The sequence below is a fragment of the Macrosteles quadrilineatus genome, unplaced genomic scaffold, assembly GCF_028750875.1.
Source record: "Macrosteles quadrilineatus isolate MER2022 unplaced genomic scaffold, UCM_ALF_1.0 Scaffold_1__1_contigs__length_201487025, whole genome shotgun sequence".
Lineage (NCBI taxonomy): Eukaryota > Metazoa > Arthropoda > Insecta > Hemiptera > Cicadellidae > Macrosteles > Macrosteles quadrilineatus.
Genome location: NW_026542594.1, coordinates 173,754,871 through 173,777,180, shown reverse-complemented (window position 1 = coordinate 173,777,180; position 22,310 = coordinate 173,754,871). Strand labels below are relative to the sequence as shown.

Below are 22,310 nucleotides of genomic sequence, written 5' to 3'. Positions count from 1 at the left end.
TAAACTGAAGAAATCCAGCTATAGGTCGGCCGCTTAAAAAATGACCTGCGCAAAGAAAAACTTCAAGTAAATGTTTGGTGATACACAACATGTTGTTGTTGTTTTTAAAAGTGCAGAGAACAGACAAAACTGAGTAGTTCATAGTTTGGCCACATTGGTATCGCCGTGATACAGCGATGCAAAGAGTGCACACAGCGTTACCGCAATACTATCGCTACGGTATCCCATTCGTCTCTGTATCGCGAATCGCGGTTCGCTCTGGTGTGTGCGGCTCCATAAGCCGCCATGGTATCGCACGGACCACTGGTATCGCAAGAGAATTTCCAAGAAAAATAATCGCGCCTGCTCCAGTATCGCGCAGAGGATCGCTCTGGTGTGTGCAGGGCTTAAGAAAGCACTGTTTTAGCAGTAAAGCGTAATCTTCTCTGATGAACACAGTTGGCTGTGCTAGGTTTGGAACGGAGGGAATATCTCTTCTTTCATATTTTTAGGAGTAGAATTTAATGAGTCTCTGGCTACGGTATGATTGGTCTCAAAAGCGAATTGTGTGTATGTTTTAGGACTAGTTTATGTTACGTTATTTAAATATGCTTAGCGTTATGTTATATTGTATTATTTCAAAATATGATATTTTTTTAAGAGATTGATTGGAGGATTGAGCCAGGACCTACTAATCCTAGGTTTGTTGTTGTTGACATTACTTACTGTATTACCATTTCATCTTAAATTCATTAAGAATTTTTATTCTGTAGTTGTAAAAAATATCCCAAGTAAAAATGAACAAAACAAACTTGAATACTACTTTCATACATACATTTTGATGCTAATTTACAAATGATGTAGGTCTGCATAAACATATTGTTTGCTCTTCTCATTGAAGTTGTACAGGATTGGAACTCAGCAGCTGACATAAGGCAGATTAATGCTGAGGTTTAAGCTGATATGTAAAATCTTTCTCACCAAAATTGTATGCATCATGGTGTTGGCTGCTTTTGACCACTGTACTCTATAGTTTGCCAGCCTTCAACTTGCTGAGGTCCTCGTCCTCCTTATTGACTGGCAGTGCATAGTGGTTGTTACATTCACGTTGCAAAAGATAACTTGATGAACTAGGACATCCTGAGGGGCACGGGAATGTGTGAGTTTATAAAACTAAGTAGAACAAATTACAAGTTTATAAATGCTTCCAAATGTAGCTGTTTCAACATACTGAATGAGGGCATTGCCTATGACAGATATGTCTAAGCACGTTATGAGTTTAAATCCATTTCCTCCATTCATAAGTAGGCGACAAAGATATGCCTATGCACGCTATTATCTACATTTCCTCCATTTCAGTGAACGGCAAAGCTTTTTATCAGCAAACCTGGAACAAACGTATGTGCTCACTGGTTCATAATTACACATTTTATATTCTTTAACAGTAAATAGTTAATTTCAAATCAGTTCATGATAAACAATATGTTTTAGACTAAACTAAAACATACCTCGTCTTGCAGTTCAAATAAATAGTGTCTTTTTCAATCCACTACATGTTTCGCCATGTTGGCATTTTCAAGTGGTACACAGAAACATTGAGACTTGAAACATTATAATATCCGAATTGGACTCGTCATATTGTAGAAATTTACATTTAAACACAAAACTGTACATACATTTTACACATGACATACAGTTTTGTGTTTAAATGTAAATTTCTACAATTTGACGAGTCCAATTCGGATATTATAATGTTTCAAGTCTCAATGTTTCTGTGTACCACTTGAAAATGCCAACATGGCGAAACATGTAGTGGATTGAAAAAGACACTATTTATTTGAACTGCAAGACAAGGTATGTTTTAGTTTAGTTTATACTAAGCAGTTCAGGGGCTACAAAATGGAATTTAATATGTTTTAGGTTTTACACGATGATCATTTCTTAAGCAACCCTGCTCGAAAGTGTCTTCTACGAAGAACCGTAGCCCAGCTAAAGACCTTGCTCTACTGGTAACGTAGTGCCAGCCGAGTCCAAACACAGGTTCTAGAAGATACACTCCAGGTATATATAGACTATCTATGTATATAATACGTGATCCAACCCAAACAACGTCAGATTGACGTTTTGGGTTCTTTTAGCCCATGGACTCGATTTTTTTAAGCTAGCTGAACTATATTCCTTGAAAAAATCTAACTAGCCAAATGGCTTTCCTTTAAAATATATCCTAATGGGATTAATAATAGTTATTAAATCTTTCTACTAATATGCAGTTTTACATTAAACAATTTTTTTTCATTGACTGAAAACGGAAACTATTGCAAATCTCATATGGGTAAATCCTACTGTTTTCCTCATCTTTTTTTGCATAATGTGAAACATTGTATCCAATCAAGTTTTTCAAAAACCGTATTTGTCTTTTATTTATTTAAGGGGAAATGTCATATTAAAATACATCATGTAAAAAATGCCATCACAATTTTATTTCATAAAGTTTATAATGTATAAAAAATGTTTGTGCTATATCACTCTCAAAGGTTACAGGGTTCAAATATTTTATATAAATAAATAAAAATAATATTGCATTAAGTTATTACCAATATTAGACACATTCTTAAATTAATAATATAGATAACAAATTGCAGCAAATTACAGCAAACTTATTCTTACAAAATTTATATAAAATTGTTAGGCACAAAACATTCAAAAAGTGTTCATTAATAAAACTTGAAATATCGCAAATATTAATTTATCTTTAAAACAATTTCTATAATTAAATAAAGAAATGCTTTAGCACCTAACGGCTCATTGCAGCATATACATAATGTTATTTACAACTTTTCTACAACCGAGAAATGTTATGTTAGAAAAATAACTTAATATAAAAAGCTATAAGGATAAAAGCATATAATATTAATAGTGTATCCATCTCCTTAGTGATTCTGCTTGCTAAGCGGACGACCTGACTCAGTATGTTCACTTTGTGCAAATTGTTCATTTAGAATTTTTGACTAGTAACTTTTAAAAAGCTGAAAATAGAAAGTTTTTATTACAAGATGAGTCAAGATCTGTCCAGGATTTTATAAGTGAGTTAAGCCGGTGGTCTGAAGGCTCCTACAAAAGACGTCAACCGAACTGCAGTCTTCACACAGTCCGTACATTAAGTTAAAAATTACCACTAACAGAACTAAACAACAGACAACATATTAAATTCTGAATAATGTACAAAATAAAACTATAGTATCTTAGCAATAATATCCTTAACAAAATCAGGACATGCGTCCACCAATAAATACACTTTCTTTGCTTAGGCTCTAGTCGATTTTTCCCGTTTACATAACACTCAACATTATAATTACCGTACTACATACAAATCGCTTATAAATATGAATGGGGAGTTAATTCAGACTTTTAATTTATATCGCAGTAACACTACTTTTGGAGTTTTCAATTCACAGTGTCGACCGTCGTAGGCGCTAAATCTTCGATTTTTAAACCGTTTACAGATTCAGCGTGGTCAGCAAATCCGTTCGTTGTAGTGACATCGGCTTCTTGGATCTGCATCGGTTTTTCTTCTTCCTTTTTCAACTCTTCGGGCTTCTTGATAGGAGGAGGTTTGATTTCGGATTTTTCGTTCTGCTTTGGGTCAGTCTTTTTTGCAACACCAGTTTTTGCAGTTGTGGATCTCCCGTTAAGAAGAGGTTTGGTGTTTGTAACCTGCTTAACACCATTCATTGTTCTTCCCGCTGGTGCAGTGCTTGGCCTTTTGGCAGCGAGAGGAGCGGGTTTGGGAGCCGTGGCTGATGGTGGTTTAGGCTTAGCAGTGGTTGCTGGTGAAAGTTTATTTGTTGCTGTTCTAGTGGGAGCCAAGGGTTTTGAGGTCGGGGCAGGTTTGGTCACTGGAGGTTTTGTCAGGGTAGTAGTAGTGGGTTTCTTAGGAACTTCAGTTTTTCTTGGGAGTGGTTTATGATCACCATTCGTCAAAGGCTTTTTCTCAGCTACTTTATCTGTTGCAGGTTTAGCAGCCAATGTTTTGTTGGTGAGAGGAGATTTCACTCCTGGCCTTGCAGGTGATTTTGTAGCATCGGACTTAACCGATGGAGCCTTGAGAGTAGTCGGTGTTGTAGGTTTGCTGTTTGGAGTTGAAGGCTTGCTCGTAGACCTTGTCGAGAGAGTGGATGAAGTTGATTTATTTATAGGTAGTTGTTTTGGAACTTGTTTCAAAGTGGTTGTCGTGGGTTTTGAAGAAATGGATGAGGTTGGCTTGGTTGCAGGTGGTTTAGGGGCAGAAGCAGTGGTTGGTTTCTTGGCCATGGTGCTAGGAGCAGATGGTTTGGCCGGGGCTAGTTTGCTTGCTGCTGGTTTAGGACCAGCAGCAGTCGTTTTTGTTGTCGCCGTTGTCGTTTTCATCCCTGCTGATTTGGCTGGAGGAGCAGCTTTTGCCGTGGCTGATTTCACTTGAGATTTAGCTGTTGTATCTGGTTTCTTGGCACCAACAGCTGGTTTCTTAGAAGTTACTTCTTTTGTCTTGTTAGCCACCTTCTCAGCAACAATGGCACTTCCAGCAGCTACTGCTCCTGAAACAAGGCAGTACAGTAAAGAAACTGGCAGGATCAACTGTCTTAAGAGGTGGCAGGACCACCGACCATCTTGGATTTTCTTCCCATATCGGCAATGTTAATGGTTAAAGCTTATTACAGCATTGTTTATTAAGATCAAAAGTTGCAAAATATCTCATATTAAAGCTATTGAAAACAAGGATGAATTTTAAATGGTTATTATGTTGTATAGCTACATAAATATATTGACCAATCCACACCGAAAATATATTTAAGAATCATACACAATTTTCTGCCCAAGCTTACGGTGCATGATTAATAAATGTGAACACATTTTTTTGCTGAACGGCGCTATGACAACCACTGTTTAGCCTGGCATCTGACGGACAACAACAATGCAAAATGATTGCCTCCCGCGTGCTCTCAATACTTAATGCGTGGTAACTGTTTAGAATTTAGATATTGTATGAGAATAAAGATATTCAAAATTGAAATTAAATTAGTTTGGCTGAAAGGTAGCATATTATGGGGTGCCAGTCCTAAACAAGACATGATTTTGAGATAAACATAATTCTTTAAGATTGGTTTAAGGGACAGTGCTTTTTAAAAAGGTGAAAATAATCCAAAAATCATATAATGGTTATTTTTGGGTTCTACAGTAAACCCCCTTTTGACCGCGCACCCATTTAAAAAATTGAGTTAATCAAAACCAGGGTAAAAAAGTATGTCAAATGATAAACTAGGCAACTGGAAGTGTGTTCATGGCTAAAGGAGAGTGGTTCATAGAGATAAAAATTCACAAAACAACTTTTTATTATTTAAAGAAATAGATTTTATAGTTTAAGTTGTGCAGTAAGTGAAATTACATAAAAAACTTCTGTTTTAGATCTCTTTTAAACCAAAATAGCTTTTAAATTCCTACCACTTCTCCAGATAAAAGTTTGAAGATATATGTAAAGTTAATTAAAATCATTTATTAAGTATTGCCAAGTGGCAGTCGTGATAAAAAAAAATTAATCATGTATAAACATATTCAATTAATAAACTGTCATCGCATTAAAGTAAGAATCGGTTTTTAAAATCTGGCTGAGGTTGAAGATCTGAATTGTTAGACGATTTCTGAAATTTAATTGCAATGCATGCCCCGAACCCTAAATTTCCCAGGAAAGCTAACTGAATTCTGTCTATTAAAAAAAAACCTCTTTCATGAGCCATATGGCTTTTCTTTAATTAAAATAAATAATAATAATATTTACCTGCAGCAGCCACAGCAGCTACCAAAATATCAGTTTTTGGTGTGTCCTGAGCCTCCTTACTGTCGTCCAGTTCCGGGGCAGGAGTGGGGGGAGGTGTTCCGGCTGATGATGGCACTTCCGTTGTTGGAACTTCGCTCGTCTCTTCCAAATTCGTGATCAGGGTTTCTGTCACAACCGTGCTCTGAACTGGCTCGCTTTTCACAGCTGGTTCTACAATAATCGGCAATTCTGACTCGACAGCAGTTGCTTCATCTTTTTCAATCACCTCTTTTTCCTCGGTAGGAGGTGCACTTTCTGTAAGTGCTGATACTTCTGGTGCAAATACATCTAAAACAGAATCTTTAGCCATTTCCTCTTCTCCTGTTACATAGCTCTCAGATTTAGTGATTTGAGGTTCGTTTGCTGGTGTGAGTGTTTGGTAAGAGACAGTCTTTGTAGCTTCGGTTTCAACAATCTGAGGATGGGGTTCCAGAGGTGAAGAAAGCTCATGAACGTTTTGTGATTGAATGACATTTTCATCGAGTGCAGAATTGAACTGGTCGACTGTGCTGAAAAAGTCATTTGAATTGTTTTGTAGGTCAACTGGGAGCTCTTGTCTCTCAGCATTCTGCTCAGTAGGAGTAATAATCTCTTGTGGTTGGGTCAGTTCATCTTTGTTTATGACTTCAAACCCTTCATCTACATTATTTAATTCTTCTGGTGTTGTTTGAGAATTGGTGATGCGAGATTCTAATTCTAATTCCATCTCCTTAGTTTCAACATCAGTGTTAAACTCTTTGCTTGGTTCTAGCAACTCATGTGTGGATTCAATTTCTTTTCCATCAAGTTTGATGTCATCAAATGCTGCAAGTACTTGATCGACTGCTTTTGGACTGATAGGACTGATAACTGCAGAGTTGTCTTCAACAAGGTCACTACTTATGTTCAGTTCCTTGTCCAGTTTGGAACTTTGTTCACACTCCTGCTCATCCTGAGTGATTTTAGATTCAGTGGCCAAAAACCCTTCAAAGTCACTATCTGATAATGGTTTCGCCAAGGCAAAACTTGTTTCTTCTGATCCAGGGTTTGATAAATCAGAGAATAGGTTCTGTGTGATATCATTGACGTTTGTTTTGTAATTGGTCGTTTCTGATGTAGCGGGAGATATGTTTTCAAATACACTTGGAATTTCCGGTGTCTTTGGTAGTTCTGTTGCCAAAAAGGAACTGTCTGCATTTGGAGCTGGGGTAAAATTGGGGATATCTTTTGGAGATTCAAGTTGATCGAATGGAACAATATTAGCAGAATCTGAATCGCACCGAGGAGAGACAAAAGATGATGGGATGTTCTGCATAAAATCAAATTCATCGCCATGTTTCTCTGCTTCAACATCTTTTTTAGGGGTTTCGAGCGGTGTATCTACAGGTACCTCAAACTGTTGGGAAGAATCAGGGTTAAAAAAGGGATTTGTGTTACTGACAGTTTCAATCGGTTTGAAGCTCATGTCTGTTGGGGATCTTCGGTGTTCATTAACAAATCCTTCACTGTTGACTACGTCGTCAGCTCCACTTTCAGATTCAAATCCAGACGAGCTAGTCCTCTCTTGTGCAGAAATCAACCCTTCTTGAGGTCCATCTCCAGGTGAAATGAGATCAGGTGACTTTTGTGTATCAATGACGAAGTCATCTGCAGGAGAATCTAGGTCGGTTTGATGTATTTTTGAAGGAATCTCATCAGTGGTCGGAGAAGTTGGAGCTTCAACAGTCGTGGACCTTGGTGTTCCAGGAACTTGAAACTCTTCTGCATCCGCAGACAATGGAAGGTCATTTCCCATGAAAGAAGCAGTCATTGGGTCGCGATTGCTGAAGATGTTTGTAGATTCAAAGGCATTATTGCTGAAATCATTGTTCATACCGAAAATGTTAGCTTTTTCCAGAACTGCCGATGAAACTTTCTCTTCCATTTTTTGCAGAGCAGCAAATTTGTCAAATGGAGCGCTCTCCTGAATGTTATCTCCAAAATTTACAATGGTTTCGCTTGCCAGTTCAGAGCTTATTGGCAGAGGGTTGACTTCTTCGATCTTGTCCAGAAGGACTGAAAAGTTGTCTAAACAATTTTCTCCAAGACTTGGCCCATCTGAAAGTAAATTAAATATATTAAAACCGGTACAGCATACTCCTCATTATCCAAAAGCAAAAGCAGTCAGAATATCCGTGATCACTCAATAGAAAAAGTTTATAAAAAAAATTTTTGAAAAAATTGAATGATAGTAAATACTTTTACTTGGAAAACAACTTAAAACACAAACTTAAATCACAAATAAACGTTATAATGTATTAAACATACAGCTAGTGTTACTTTATACAGGTATTGAGAATTGACAGTGTGTGCTTGAGGAGCATGTGGTTGGTAATGGACTTGGCCAGCAAAGTGGTTGCTTGGTTACATAGCACATCAAGCACCTCCTTGACGAGTAACTACACTGTTGCCACCATTGTCCATGTCGAGCTAGTTTCCAGACAGTAAACCATTTTGGAAATCAAGTGGTTTGTGGTTCTATATTTTTTAATTCCTAAACTAAATTCAACAGGATAGCTGGTCATTGCTGGGCAGAATTATTGAATCCCCCCGCGTGCAAGATTATGTAAGTGATACATTCTTGACCACAAGAAATATATCTGACGCTAACATTCATCGCCAGATGATTGAAGTTTATGACCTTAAGGCAATAATAGAGAGTAAAGTACACAAATGGGCTAGGGAGTTTTAAAATGGCTTTGGAAATGTTCATTTTGAAAGGAATTGTGTTTTTGGTGGAGACTACTCACAGAAGACCACAAAGGTAAAAGGTTTTCATTTTTACATCCCAATCCAATTTGGCACACTACCCTCACTAATTGCATTAGGGCCAAAACCTTCAGTCTTCTGGCAATGGATATTGGATTCAGATATACTTCTTGTATTAAAAAAAAAACATTTCATTGACCTTATCTTGCTTGTGGTGGAAAATTTAATTTAAAGCATTTTAAAAACAAACTGCAAGCGTAATTGTCAGCAACAGAGCTGTAAATGGTGTCATTATGTTTACAAATAATGCAAGTAAGCGGGGAGGCGCCTTGTTGTGGCGTACACACAAACTACAGAGCTATACACAAAAATGGCCCCTGCATTAAGCAAATATATGGGGACAAAACTATTAATAAACGTTTTTGAGTTGAATACTATTGTAGACCAGCAAGATTCTAAATTCAGAAAAGATATATAACAGACGTTGGCAGGTTACTAAAATGAACACCCAACTTTTTTATTAACCCAACAAAAGACTCAGTGATAGCATCTTGGGCTTAAAAGCACCGGCATATCAATAAGGCCTGGTAGTTGAAGTTTACTAGAAACCGAAATAAAATAAAGTTTTTCAACTCTCTCTTAATCATCTTTTAAATCTTGCACTGCCACAATAATTCTATTGCTAACCATTATTAACCACAATACACAATACTAACTAGGACATCCAAGGCTACTGGGCCTCTGGGAGATTTCACTATTGAACTCAAACTCTGGTGGCAACGGTACGTTGTCCAGAGTCTTCTCGAAGCCGCGTGCCGGAGACGAGGCGAGGATTGGCGATGATGGGGCGTCTATGAGCCGCTTGGGAGAAACGGGAACAAACTCAGCTGCGTCTGGATTCAGTTGAGAGTTCATGTCTTCCTCTTCCTGCTGTAAATATTCACAAATCATTTAACATGTATCAGAATCTGAATCAGAAAAGCTTTATTCAAGATTTATACATTATATACATGAAATATATGCATAAATACAGAATGGCGTCAAAACAGCTTACTAATTAAAAATACTTGGTTAAACTAAATAAAACAGGAAAATTTAATTAATGTAATTACATGTTGTAAAACTCTTCAAATGAGTAAAATGCTCTACCAATTAGTAACAATTTAAGTTTTTTTTTTTTAAAGACCTAATGTTTTTTATATCAAATATTTCTTTTGGTAGATGATATTGGGTGCGCCAAAATAACCTGACAGTTTTTAATACTAAATAACTCAAGAACAAAATACAATTTTATATATTAAATAATGTTATATTTTACACACTACTATGCCATTTTCACTTATGAAAAATTATATCACTTAGGTGATGTCCTTCTCCTAAACGCAGGCTTTCAATTTTCTTGCATATTTGTAGTCACCTTCGCCTGATGAATAGAAACAATCTCTTCCCGGATACACTGCTTGTTCAGGGATAGTACGAAATTTCGAAACAACCACTTTGCTTTTTAAGTATTCCCATAGCCAACAGTCACACAAAATTAAGTCTGGGGATCGAGCTGACCACAGCACATCACCAAACCAAGAGATCACTTTACCGGGAAAGACTTCACGCGAAACTGTCGTTGAATAATTGGCTGTATGACAAGTTGCGCTGTCCTGTTGAAACCATGTTTTGGTAATGTCTATCGCTCCTAACATTCACAGTTGTGGAACCAAAAACCCCCTCAGTATTTCCACATAGCGTTCCGAGTTTACAGTGATAGGGGGTGTTCCCACTTTCATCCTCAAAAACATATGGTCCGATGACTCCAAACCGTGCCACACCAGTGTGGTGTCTAGTGTAGACAGTAACTTTCTTTCGACTAAGTGATGTTTCACCAAACATATACTATAAATACCTAAAAATGGCATAACATAAGCAATCGTTCACTACAACAATGAGGTATCTAGCTAGTATAACAACTGACTTATTACAAAACAAAAACCGTCAGGTTTTTTTGGCGCACCCTTTACAAAAACATAATACCTGCAGCTGTTGGTTTCTTGTTATAAAACTCCAGTTTGTGTTTTGTTACGGATGGATAATTTTTATGCCTAGTATTATATCTATGATTATCCCCCAGCAGTGGCACCTTGTCTTCAGAAGCCCTCACATGCATAATAGTGTGCAATATATATGAACTGTAAATGGTTAGAATTTTTAATTTTGGAAAAAATTTTTTGGCCGATTCTTCACCTTTGTATTTCATCCACCTTTGATTTATATTTCAAACAAGTTGTATAACTAATTATGATTTTGAGAAAATCATTACACTCAAAAATGGACATTTGTTCAAACCATTAAAATTTTGCAAGATCCATGCCAGATCAAAGGTTTATTGTCGGGACCACGTAAGTTTGCAGTTGGTGGCAGCCAATCACAAGACAAGGCTAGTGCAATGTTGCCACATCGCACTAATAAAATATACTAAGCAATATTTTCAAATCAGCTGGTATTATTAGATTTGGCAACACCGCACGGTTCTCATTGGTTCATTCAAACCCATATGGTAAATAGGCTCCTCTCTCAACTGCAAACTTATGTGGTCCCGACAATAAGCATAGTCCTTAGCATAAATGGAGTAAAATGGGGAATATCTTTTGGAGATTCATGTTAATCAAAGGAAACAACGTCAGCAAAATCGAAATCATACCGTGGAGATATAAAAGATGACGGACGTTATTTCAATAAAATCAAATTAAATTCATCTCCATGCTTCTTAGCTTCAAAATCATAACAGGAACTGTAAACTGGCGAGGAGTCTATATTTCTGAACACAATGCACAAGGAGGTGAAACGCCCAACCACTGTAAAATCTAATAGTGCTTTCAACACATCCAGAGATTTAAACTGTCTGTGTTTAGCATGTATTGGTTCAGTTTGTTAAGCTGATGAAGACTGCAGCTGAGAATAAATTTGCCATAGATGGTTTGGATGTTAAGCTATTCAAAGGGTAAACGAAAATATACACAATGATGACTATATCGTCATTCTCAATTTTTTTTTCTGTATGGAAAGCACTCAACACCCTCAGAGGAACCTTGAAACATGACCAATTCATATATAATATCACCAACCTGGATGCTCAAAGTTAAAAGGGTGAGGCCTCGGGTACGATACGAGCGGCGAGCGGTAACCTTAGCAGCACGTTAGCGGCAGTGGTGGCTACGATACGAGCGGCACATTTATAACGCTCATCAAATTTCTCCAGTTTTATGAGTCAGTTTAGTTGAAAATTGTAAACTATGCTTACCTGCAAGACGTATTGCAACTATTGTTGCTATCTGACAATTGGTTGCCTTTAAAGAAAAACTTAGTTTTTAAAAAAACCTTAGCCCTTACTTGTCCCCATACTTTTCTGGTGACTGAAGTGTTTTAAAACTTCTGTGCTGGTCATTCCACAAACATTCATTGAACTGCACCTCACGTATCGACCCGTATCGCATGTTTACTACTGTTCCCCTCTCATTTTAGGCCGAAATGCAGCATGACTCGCCTGAGCCGCGAGCGGCGTTTTCGCAAAAATCGGTTTTGACTTGGAACCATGAGTGGCGCTGAGCGGTGCCGCTTACCGCCGCTCACCGCTCGTATCGTACCCGGGGCCTGAGAGGTTGGGTACAAAAGGAAGCTGTACTCTGGAGAGCTGAGGAGCTTATAACTTGAATAATAATGGTTTAGTTTACCTCTGTCAATATGGTCCTTGCGTGTAGTTTGTCACTACTGCAGTTTCGTGCTCGTGGAGCACATCATCAGGTGAAGGTCAAAAAGTTAAAACATTTTCCTCACGTGAAGGTCGTCAATTCAAACACACCGAAAAACATATACACACGAACGGTACGATAAAAACATTTATAAACATGGCCAATACATTAAAAACGTTACACACGGGGTCCGGCGCCGGTAGAAGACAAGACTTGTTTTTATCGTACCGTTCGTGTGTATATGTTTTTCGGTGTGTTTGAATTGACGACCTTCACGTGAGGAAAATGTTTTAACTTTTTGACCTTCACCTGATGATGTGCTCCACGAGCACGAAACTGCAGTAGTGACAAACTACACGCAAGGACCATATTGACAGAGGTAAACTAAACCATTATTATTGTTGCTGTATGGTCCAGAGGCTACCCATCATGAAATTATAACTTGAGTTGTTGCATTGACTATTGGATACTAAAGTAGACATCCCATCTATCTGGACCAGCTGTTGCCAATTAAAAAAAGATATTATTTGTGTGAGCCAGTCACAGAATGCGTTAGTGTCTAATGTTCAATTTTCTACCTTATATGTTGTTGTTGATAAGTTGATGGGTCATAACAGTTGCTACAGCTCACAATTACTCATTCCATTAGTTTAACTTGATGAAAAAGTTAGAGTATCCGACAGAGATGAGCAATTTAGATTAGCACTATCTGTTAGTGGCTGACATGAACTACGATTTTGAAAAAAAAAATTGTGACAACTTTAAAATGGGGATGGAATGTCTAGTTGTATTAATAGTCAAAGGTTGTAGCTTATTTCATTACTATTCTGTTACACGGAATACGCAACATTTTCCCTGTTACGTCCACCAAACAAGGTCAGGTTAGGCCTAACGTAACTTAACCTGATGAGGTCGGTTTGACAGAATGGTTCCCTTATTCTTTTCACATCCCTACCTTAGACAAAGCAGAGGCCTGGTTGTCTGTGTCTTCTCCAGGGATGTAGTTCCACTCTTCTTCACTCTCCTCCCCTCCACTCTCTGCTAGGTTGTCTCCACTAGCATCCCTCGCCACTGCAACACCACAACAACATTACACACTGGCTGGGTTATAGAGTACTGTATTGGGGTTTTCACATTTAAGAGACTCGCTAATACAACTAAATGGGACCAATTTCTTTTCAACATCAATTGCCCTGCTGATCCATCACTAGAATCTTCAACGTTCTCGGCATTATTCCTTACATCACCAACAGAAGATTGATATTGCCACCTTCAACAACGTTTGCGGTGACTTTGAAATACAGTATTATGCGCCAACATGCAATATAACCGTAATAAAGTCTTTTTATACCTTTTAAACCATTTATTTAGTGTTTTATGAAAAAACGCATAGGTTAACCGTGCTTGAGTTATACTTTTTAGCTATTATTACATTCTGATAATCTACAGTGAAAACATAAACTTGTTAAGTGAGTTTGGACATGATTAAACTTGACTCTAAAACGTTTTAAATGCAAAACAATCCATTATTACAGTAGAGTCCCGCAAACTCGGCGTGATGTGGACTTGAAGGGTGGCGAGTTTGTGAAATGCCGAGTTATGGGGAACTACCGTAGGGTTAAAAATAAGAACAATACAATTTTTAAGCTATTTGTCTGCCTTTTTTTATTTATATTAATATTACAAGTCATATAGTACAACAAATCCTTGGTACGAGTTGTGAATTATTTGACTTGAGCTGGCTTAAGTCAATGTTTAACTTGGACTCAAAAAATCACTAATTTTTTGTGCCAGGTGATCCGAGTGTGATTTTGTGCCGAGTTATCCAGACTGCCGGATTATCGAGTGCCGAGTTTACGGGACACTACTGTATTAATAAAACTGATACTCTCTGTGAAGTAATGTTGCTAGTTTTTTTTTTTCTAAACGGGTTGAGTCCATGCATACTTTTAAAAAAGAATACTTTTAACTTCAAAGAGAGAAAACTTTTCATCCATCATACTAGAGTGGGGTGTGCTGGTATTCACTTTAATCTTACCCCATAAAATGAGTGGGGAGAATTTTATTCGATTCCATTGTTAATTAGAACCACTTGCCCTTTTCTGGCAGCTTACTTGACACAGGAATGCTTTCTGGAACAGGGAAATAAACTCCCCTTTTCCTCCAATAAAAGGGAAACATGGAATATTAATGTTTGTATAGAGGTGTGGTAACATTTTAAACATTGTTTTAGGATCTAGAGCTACATTTAGGGTATATTACTTAAAAAAATGACTGATACTGGAAGTGTTTCATTTTACCTATGCCTCATATTGGATCCAGTTTGAAAGTTCTCAATGCATCCTTCTAAATCAACTATCCTCATTCTAAAAATATCAATTTGTCATAATAATGAAAAATTTATAAAAAAATATTAGTGTAAATGATTTTAATTATTGGTCATAAATATTCTATTGTGCTTCTTGTAACTTAAGAATTAATTAAACTTATAGATATAAAATGCTTTAGAGCATAGACTTAATTTTTTTATTTTAATCACTATTTAAATCACTACCATAGCTAATGAAAGTTAAAAACCAAAACTGTTTAAATAACTGAAAAAAAATAGTAATTTTTTTTCTGAGTGTGTTGATTTAAAAGTAACAACTAACAACTGATTCCAAAATGTTCCATAGAATGAATAGAAAGAATTTTAAATTTTCTCTGTCAATTTAGTGAATTTTTTCCGATATACATATTTAGATTAGGCATGTTTATAATACCCGTTAGGAAATTGAGGACTTTTAGTAGGCACACACTGACCAGGTACATTAGACTATTGATACTTCAAAGATTGGTGGGTCAAATAAACAAATTTGAATTTTTAAGAGTATTCAGCTTAGAAAAGGCTTTATTTATCCAAAAAAGTTATAATCCACAATTTTGTTCTTTTTTAAATTGTAGACAACGTACTCAAAGGGATTTGAAACACTTTTACTACTTCTTACTTCACTGTACTACGTTTAGCCGGTCATGGTTCCATACAACAAACACAATCTCAACAGATTCTCTACAGGCTGAGCTTTTATTTAGAATTGTTGATAGTTTTTATCCATCGAATGTTTGAATGACCAAGAATACTTGAGTAGACTTAAGTTACATTTCCTGACCCCACATTAACCCACATGTAGCGAGTGTCCTTGCCTCCGAACGCCCATACAGTCCGACCTACACTTTGCATACAGGATTGACACCTGCTTGTATACCAATAAGACTAACCGGTCATCAGCCAACAGACTACTGATCCTGCGTAGGTACTTGTAATGCTAGGGTAGAGTATACAAATTTCAGTCCATTTAGTTTTCAATCTTATCAATAAATCAAACTGTAAATTGGTCAGAAGCAATACAAGCCTACAGATCAACAAGTAGTGGTGGGCCGGGGTGATACAAATACTCCAGTTGTTTGTTACAAATTGGAATTACAATTTTAACTATACTTAATCCTGAATATCACGTTGAACGAACTAAGAAAATCATATCCAAACACAATCAAAATAATATAAACTCAAAACAAGCCAGAATGTTTATACTTTGATTGAACTTTATACAAAAATAGTCTTTAATATGTCATAGACCTTTTGGTACAGTCATATTCTAGTTTAGTGCTTCAATATTACTCAGTATTAAGTATTTTATTATTCAGTATTAAGTTTATGAGGAGTATTTTCTTTGCTGCTATCTCTGAAGACGGTAAACAAATGAAACTAAAAGAATGTTTCTTCTTTCATAGCCTGTCTTAAGAAACTGGTAAATATGAACATAATTCATTTATAAACTTACAACTTAACTAACTTACTTAGGCCTATAGTAAATTTATGAAGAAATGTTTTTTATAAACCAACATTTTTTACCGATTTCTTATATTTTTATTAAATCTGAAAGTTTGGTTAGTCAAAAACCAACCCTTATTCATCAAAATTTCTAGAAATAAAACATGATTCATCTTATTAATTTGGAAGAAGATACAATTCTTTTAGTCATCCACTAAGTTGATCCCAGGTATGGACCCAAGAGGTAACTGTAACCATAAGATATATTGTTTTGTAAATTCTTTAAGTTGTCTTATTCTGGTACTCGCCTTCAAAATTTTCCCACAACAAGAGTCTGGACCATCGATATATAACTACGACCGGACTCATAGCATTTTTAGTTTTATTGCTTGATATTGACTTAAGTTTATGTATTGTTTCTATGTTTTGTGGACGATACATTATTTGACTTGATTTCAAATCAAGAAAAAGGATACAATTTATCTATATGTAAACATGGAATTTTTCTAAGGGGCCTAGCTAACGTCTTGACCTGATAAGATCACACTGAACCCTCCTTAACCAGGGAGGGTTAATAGTTGACATTGAAAAAAAAAACAGAAACAACTAAAACCACAACACGCCTATTCCTAGAAATGATACACTAGAGACTGACCAGAGTGAGAGAGAAAGAGGTAAACAGACGGTGGTAGATAATAGATTCTAATTAAGGGAGGGGCGTCTAGACGTGAACCGTGGGCGGGGGGGAGGGGGCGGCACGTGTTTGACACATTTACACACGCACACGTCTTATCATCTTATCAGTCCGTGGTCCGAGCGTTATACTGTAATAACTGTCCGATTAATTAATTAACGGACAACTGATTTCAAATAAGATAATCCTGGCAGTGTTATCAGACTAACTATAGAATGTATTCTAAAGCCACTGGTCTAGATGGTCCTAATTTTTAAGTTCCTGTGACCATTAATGAGACTAAATTAATGTTGATTATGTTTGAACATGGAGGATTTGATTGTTGTGTTGTCTAAAAACTGTATTCAGTGCTAATCAATCAAGTTAAAGATCACCATATCAGAAATTAATGTCATCAGCCTACGAGAAACCAAAAGTCAAAGAAAAATAACGTCCAAGAATACAATATGAACGATAAATATACAACATCTAGATATAATATTAAAAATATTACTTGACATTTTCGGAATAAAAATATTGTGTCCTTAAGGTAAGGAAATGTCTATTGTATTTTTCACATTATCGAATTCGGGACAATCAAATAATTGCCATATCACACAATGGAAATATTATAGCATACAGAGATCTTAATTCAGTATACACAATTAGAGCTTATTTTTTACAAATAACATGAACATTGAACAACTATCAAAATTGATAGCAAATTAATTTCAATTAGTAAACTTGCACTATATCAAACGCCTTTTACAAAACGCAAAAAATTCAAACTTAACGCACAATGCTTATACACTTATACACACAAAGAGAAGGTAATAAAATGCATGCATATATACAGTATATGTAATCAAATTTGTTGGGCAAATTTAACTACAATAATACCATATAAAATAATTTGTAATGTCTTGAATTGGGATAGTAAAACCCACCAAACTTGGTCTGCAACTCCGCATATGACCTTTACAATGGTCTCCACGGACTGTCCTTTACAGGATGGGGTAAAACAGTCAATTTGTTACAAAAAGGGCACGGCCGGGGGCCCCCCCCCCCCAGACACGCACGCAGTCCTGGTATTGATTTATAACACGCTACACGTCCGACACGGCACGCCTTAACACTGTGGTTAACTATTGTGGACAATTAAATACAATTTTGTCTATACTGTATACAAACGTCCTACTCGTGTTAGTTACAAGAATAAATAGTACAGAATAGAGTGAAATTAATTTAATTTATAAGACGTAAGACGACTGCAATTTTATGGGTTTTTTGTTGAATGATTGAAGATCGGTTTATGACAGTTTATGGCAACCATAACTTTATATTCCAGGTTTAACACGGTTCTATAGCTAGGGGTAGGGATACTAAACAGTCGTTGACATCTGCGAAGTTGAGTTATTGTTCTAGACGTTCAACTCTTATTTGACAAATTTCTTTGAAATCAATTAAACAATGGCAAATGGATGACTTATTCACGATCGTGTGTATAATGGTTTATTATATTGGTGTTTAACTAGATTAGATGATCAATATGCAAAAATTCCAGGTTACATTAGGCTGTGAAATTCGGTATAGTGTTGGAATAATTTCTTCACAACACCATAAACACAAGATTATTCACGTTAGAATAAATATTGTGTTTGCTAATAAAACTAGAAACGTTAATGCACAGTAATCAAATTGGGTTATGCGATTTTAGAATATTTTAATGCGATAAAACACTTTGATATTACTGAGAAAATATTTTTTTTAGCATTTACAACTACAATTCCAATGAGGAAAATGTGTTTATCAGAGAAAAAAATATTATTAGTCAACAATGACAGGTTTCTCTGGTCGTGGGTTGGTATTACCCATTAAACCCATTAAAACATAACCAGCAAGCAGATAAGGTTAACGTGAAATCCTCCCAATGGCACGAAAGCAAGTGGTTTACACGGAAAATTTGAAGTAGTCTACAATCATTTTATGATACGAAAGATTAGTTTATCACAAGTGAATCATGACACAATATTAGCAAGCATGTTATGGAATTTTTTCCTGTAGCTAACAAAGTCAAATAAAGGAGTAAAGAAGGATGGTGACAGTTCATAACTTTTTAGTTCATCGGAATACATAGTGTTTATTGTGTATTAAAACGTGCCTAAAGAGTAAAGGGCCAAGTTTGATAACCGTTTACTAATGTTCTCTTCTATAACAGCTGATCCTCCCGACGACAGACAAAAATAAGATATCCTAAAATACTACTTTGCAGACACCACACGAGGGAGCTACTGACGACCATAAAATGTCCGAGTTTCGTCCTATAAATAAAAGAATGAACCGCATGAATTTCAATGTTTACCATTTGAAAACCAATTTTTCAAATTGATTTTCTAAAATCAAAGCTTTTTATGTGATTGAAAGGTAAACCAAGATGTGCTAGGGTATTATAGTAGTAACATAGAAAATATAGTCCAGTTTGTACCTTATAGCCTGCACCCCTGTATGTCGATATTATCAAGAGCATATAAGTTTAAAATGAAAGAAAACAATAATTATGCCTAAATACATTAAATAAGAAATATTGTCGGAAAATATATTTAGAGCTTAATTATACACTCTATGCTTCTGTATCACACGAAAATAGGTCCGAATAATGTAGTCAAATTATACTTGAAATGCAATTCCTTACCAGGACTATGAATGACCGAAATGGCAATTTGGGGGTCTTTTGGTTAAGGGGAAGGGGGGGGGGGAGTGGCGCCAAGATGTTCTCCCCTACTCTCTAGGGCTAAGGGAGGCGACGAATTAGGGCGGGGTTGGTGAACGTATGCCTACAGTATATAAAATATAATTCATACAACACAATAGTGACTGAAGAAATCTGTATGTTTTACCATATATTAAAATAGTAGATCATCTACTACTATGTTCAAATAAAAACTCTGCGGACTCAGGCAAATACCCGTAATCTTCGCCGCCACCCTGTACATATGTCACGACCGAGGTGACAATGGATGTCCCAGAGGACCGAGGGACCAGGGGGGCGACGCCCCGGGGGTGACGTCATCACGGAAGCGCGACCAGGCCTTGTATGGCAACGTATTGGTCGTCTGGGGGTCTTGACCCTACGTACGTTTAGTCTGGCTATTCGATAAACAGTGCTAAATATCACATGGCTTGGTGTATGTGGTTAACACGTTCAATTGAGTCTGCATATCGAGAGATTTGATAATACTTGAGATTGTATGTAAGCCTCTTATCTGTGTTTAGTATTTTAAGTGTACATTCAACTAAACTTTGTAAATTCATATTTCCATTGTTAATTTCTCAATTTAGATCTTCCGCTTTAAAGCTACCGATTTTTTACATTTATAATGTTTTATTTTGTTCAAAAAAACCTTAACTAATGAATTGGGAGACTGATGTAATACAGTTTTTACCATAAGAGTGATAAAAATGCCCCAATCATACAATATAATACAAACGAATTAAATTAAACATTATTTTAAATCTGTACGTACAAAGCTGTTCTAATGTATTTTTAAACGGATCAATACGGTATGATACCATCAGTTTATTTACAATGCATACACAAATGAACAAAGGAGATGACTAGGGTATAGGGACCAGGGACTTGGGGGAACCAAGACATTTTCAAAACAGCACATTTTAAGAGAGATTATAATGGAAAAACGTTAATAATGTAAAATGGTGAGACAGTCGTTTGTCGGGTTTTGGTTTTCACTAATACTGTATTATAAAGTTGCCGCTTGCTTGACGACATGAGGAAACTTGACAAACATGTTGATTGATCAGTGCACACAATACACAAAGACAAATAATGTAAACCTAGAGAACATCTGACAGGACATCCGATTAGCACCGAGTAAAAATGTCAGGGTTGGCTTCTAACTCCAGTTGTATCAGTTGTCTATATATAAAGGCAAAAGTACCCATGAACTTTTGAGAAAACTACAAGTCACACCCCATAAACCATATACTTAAAATGTTCGTCATGACGAGAAACCTTGCACAACATTATCCATTTTTTCATAAATTGCCCTTTAAGGTCTTAGTTGCTTTCCAAAGGTAACTTCCCATATACTTAATGTTAAAAATACCTCAGCTGTTGTTATTTGTATGTTATTTTTTCAATTATTTATTACCTTATTAAAATCTGGTGTGATTATGTGTTTGTAATGCTGTATTCTGTTTTGTTTATTTCATCTTAACTTAACCAATCAATAGTTTTTTATAATACTTTGAAGTCAAACGGGTTGAAGCCCGTGGGTAACAGCTAGTTTAAAGTAACTGTCGGAACATAAGATACGATGTAGCTGTCAATGGTAAACAAAATAATGAATCTGACCAGACTATAGACCTCTAACTCAATTAGCCAAATGAAAAAGTGTCACCTGTTTTGCTTCTGTTTGCACGTATAGACTTCTCAACATACAGACATGTAAACCCCCGTAAACAAGAGAAACAGATCTCCAAAGAAGCCCAATCAAAACAATTTTAGGTAAAAAAATGGTTAAAAATAAAGGTCTCGACGAATTGTAGTGTATCTAAACCACTACTGGTTGTACATACAGTACCAGCCTCTCACCAGTGTTATGAATGACCAGCAAGCACCATTGACGCAGGTGAAATGCCAACGATGACGTCACCAGCCGAATTGCACAACTGCATCTGCGCCGTATCGATGCGTTCCACCTCTTGCTAAATATAAATCTGCGAGTTGAAATACATATACAAACACCAAGTTTCCGACGGCCAATTGTTCAAACAATGTTGCAAATTTTCTAGCCTTAAACGTGTGGGTGCCCCCGTCACAGCAAAAAAATAGTACAAGCAAATATCTAGATATTTATAGATTTTATCGAAAGACGTCTGCAATTTAACATTAGTTCAAATGAGTAACATACTTTTGATACTATAACGAATAATCCAACCATCTTAAGGTTTTCTTTAGACTTGCTACTACACTAAAAAATCCGAGATAATTAATTTGTCGTGCTATTTATCATATAACGTTAATTGGACATTGATCAAATTTAGAGAAACCTCAAAGGTGTTTCTGTATAAGAATACACAAAACAAAACTGTTTCAGATTCACATTTCATTCAGGATTATTCAAGCGACAATGTATTCTGTACCTCTTGTAAATATATAATTACATTAATTGTTTATAATATGTTTTACATTGCAATTTTCCTTTAGTTTTCATGGTGACCAATCAATATTTTCCTCCCAATACCACCTCACCGGAGCTTTTGATTGCCGTACGGTTTTAATCTAGGTACGTAAATTAACTTTTCCAAAGTATCAGTGAAATTAGTTGTTTCCATTGTATTTTTCGTTATAAAAACTTATATAATATAATATTATAGTACATACAGATGAATAGGTCCACTATAACAGAGAATGTGAGCAAGTTGATTTAAAAATAACATTTAATTTTAAAAGCGCACCACAGCAGTCATGCAATTCTCCAACCCTAGATAGTAAAGAACCAATGAAAG

The 22,310-nt window shown here is 36.1% G+C and overlaps 1 protein-coding gene across 1 annotated transcript in view; it reads right to left on the bottom strand.

The window, feature by feature from the left end:
* Positions 1-2,451: 2,451 nt before the first annotated feature.
* LOC128990192 (mucin-2-like) overlaps positions 2,452-22,310 on the bottom strand; it is a 191,990-nt gene continuing 172,131 nt past the window's right edge. Inside the window, exons 9-12 of the mRNA XM_054412482.1 lie at positions 13,253-13,368; positions 9,274-9,487; positions 5,792-7,906; positions 2,452-4,553 (exon numbers count right to left, since the gene is read on the bottom strand). Coding sequence (XP_054268457.1) covers positions 3,424-4,553; positions 5,792-7,906; positions 9,274-9,487; positions 13,253-13,368 — 3,575 coding nt within the window. The 3' untranslated portion in view covers positions 2,452-3,423. The remainder of the gene's footprint in view (positions 4,554-5,791; positions 7,907-9,273; positions 9,488-13,252; positions 13,369-22,310) is intronic.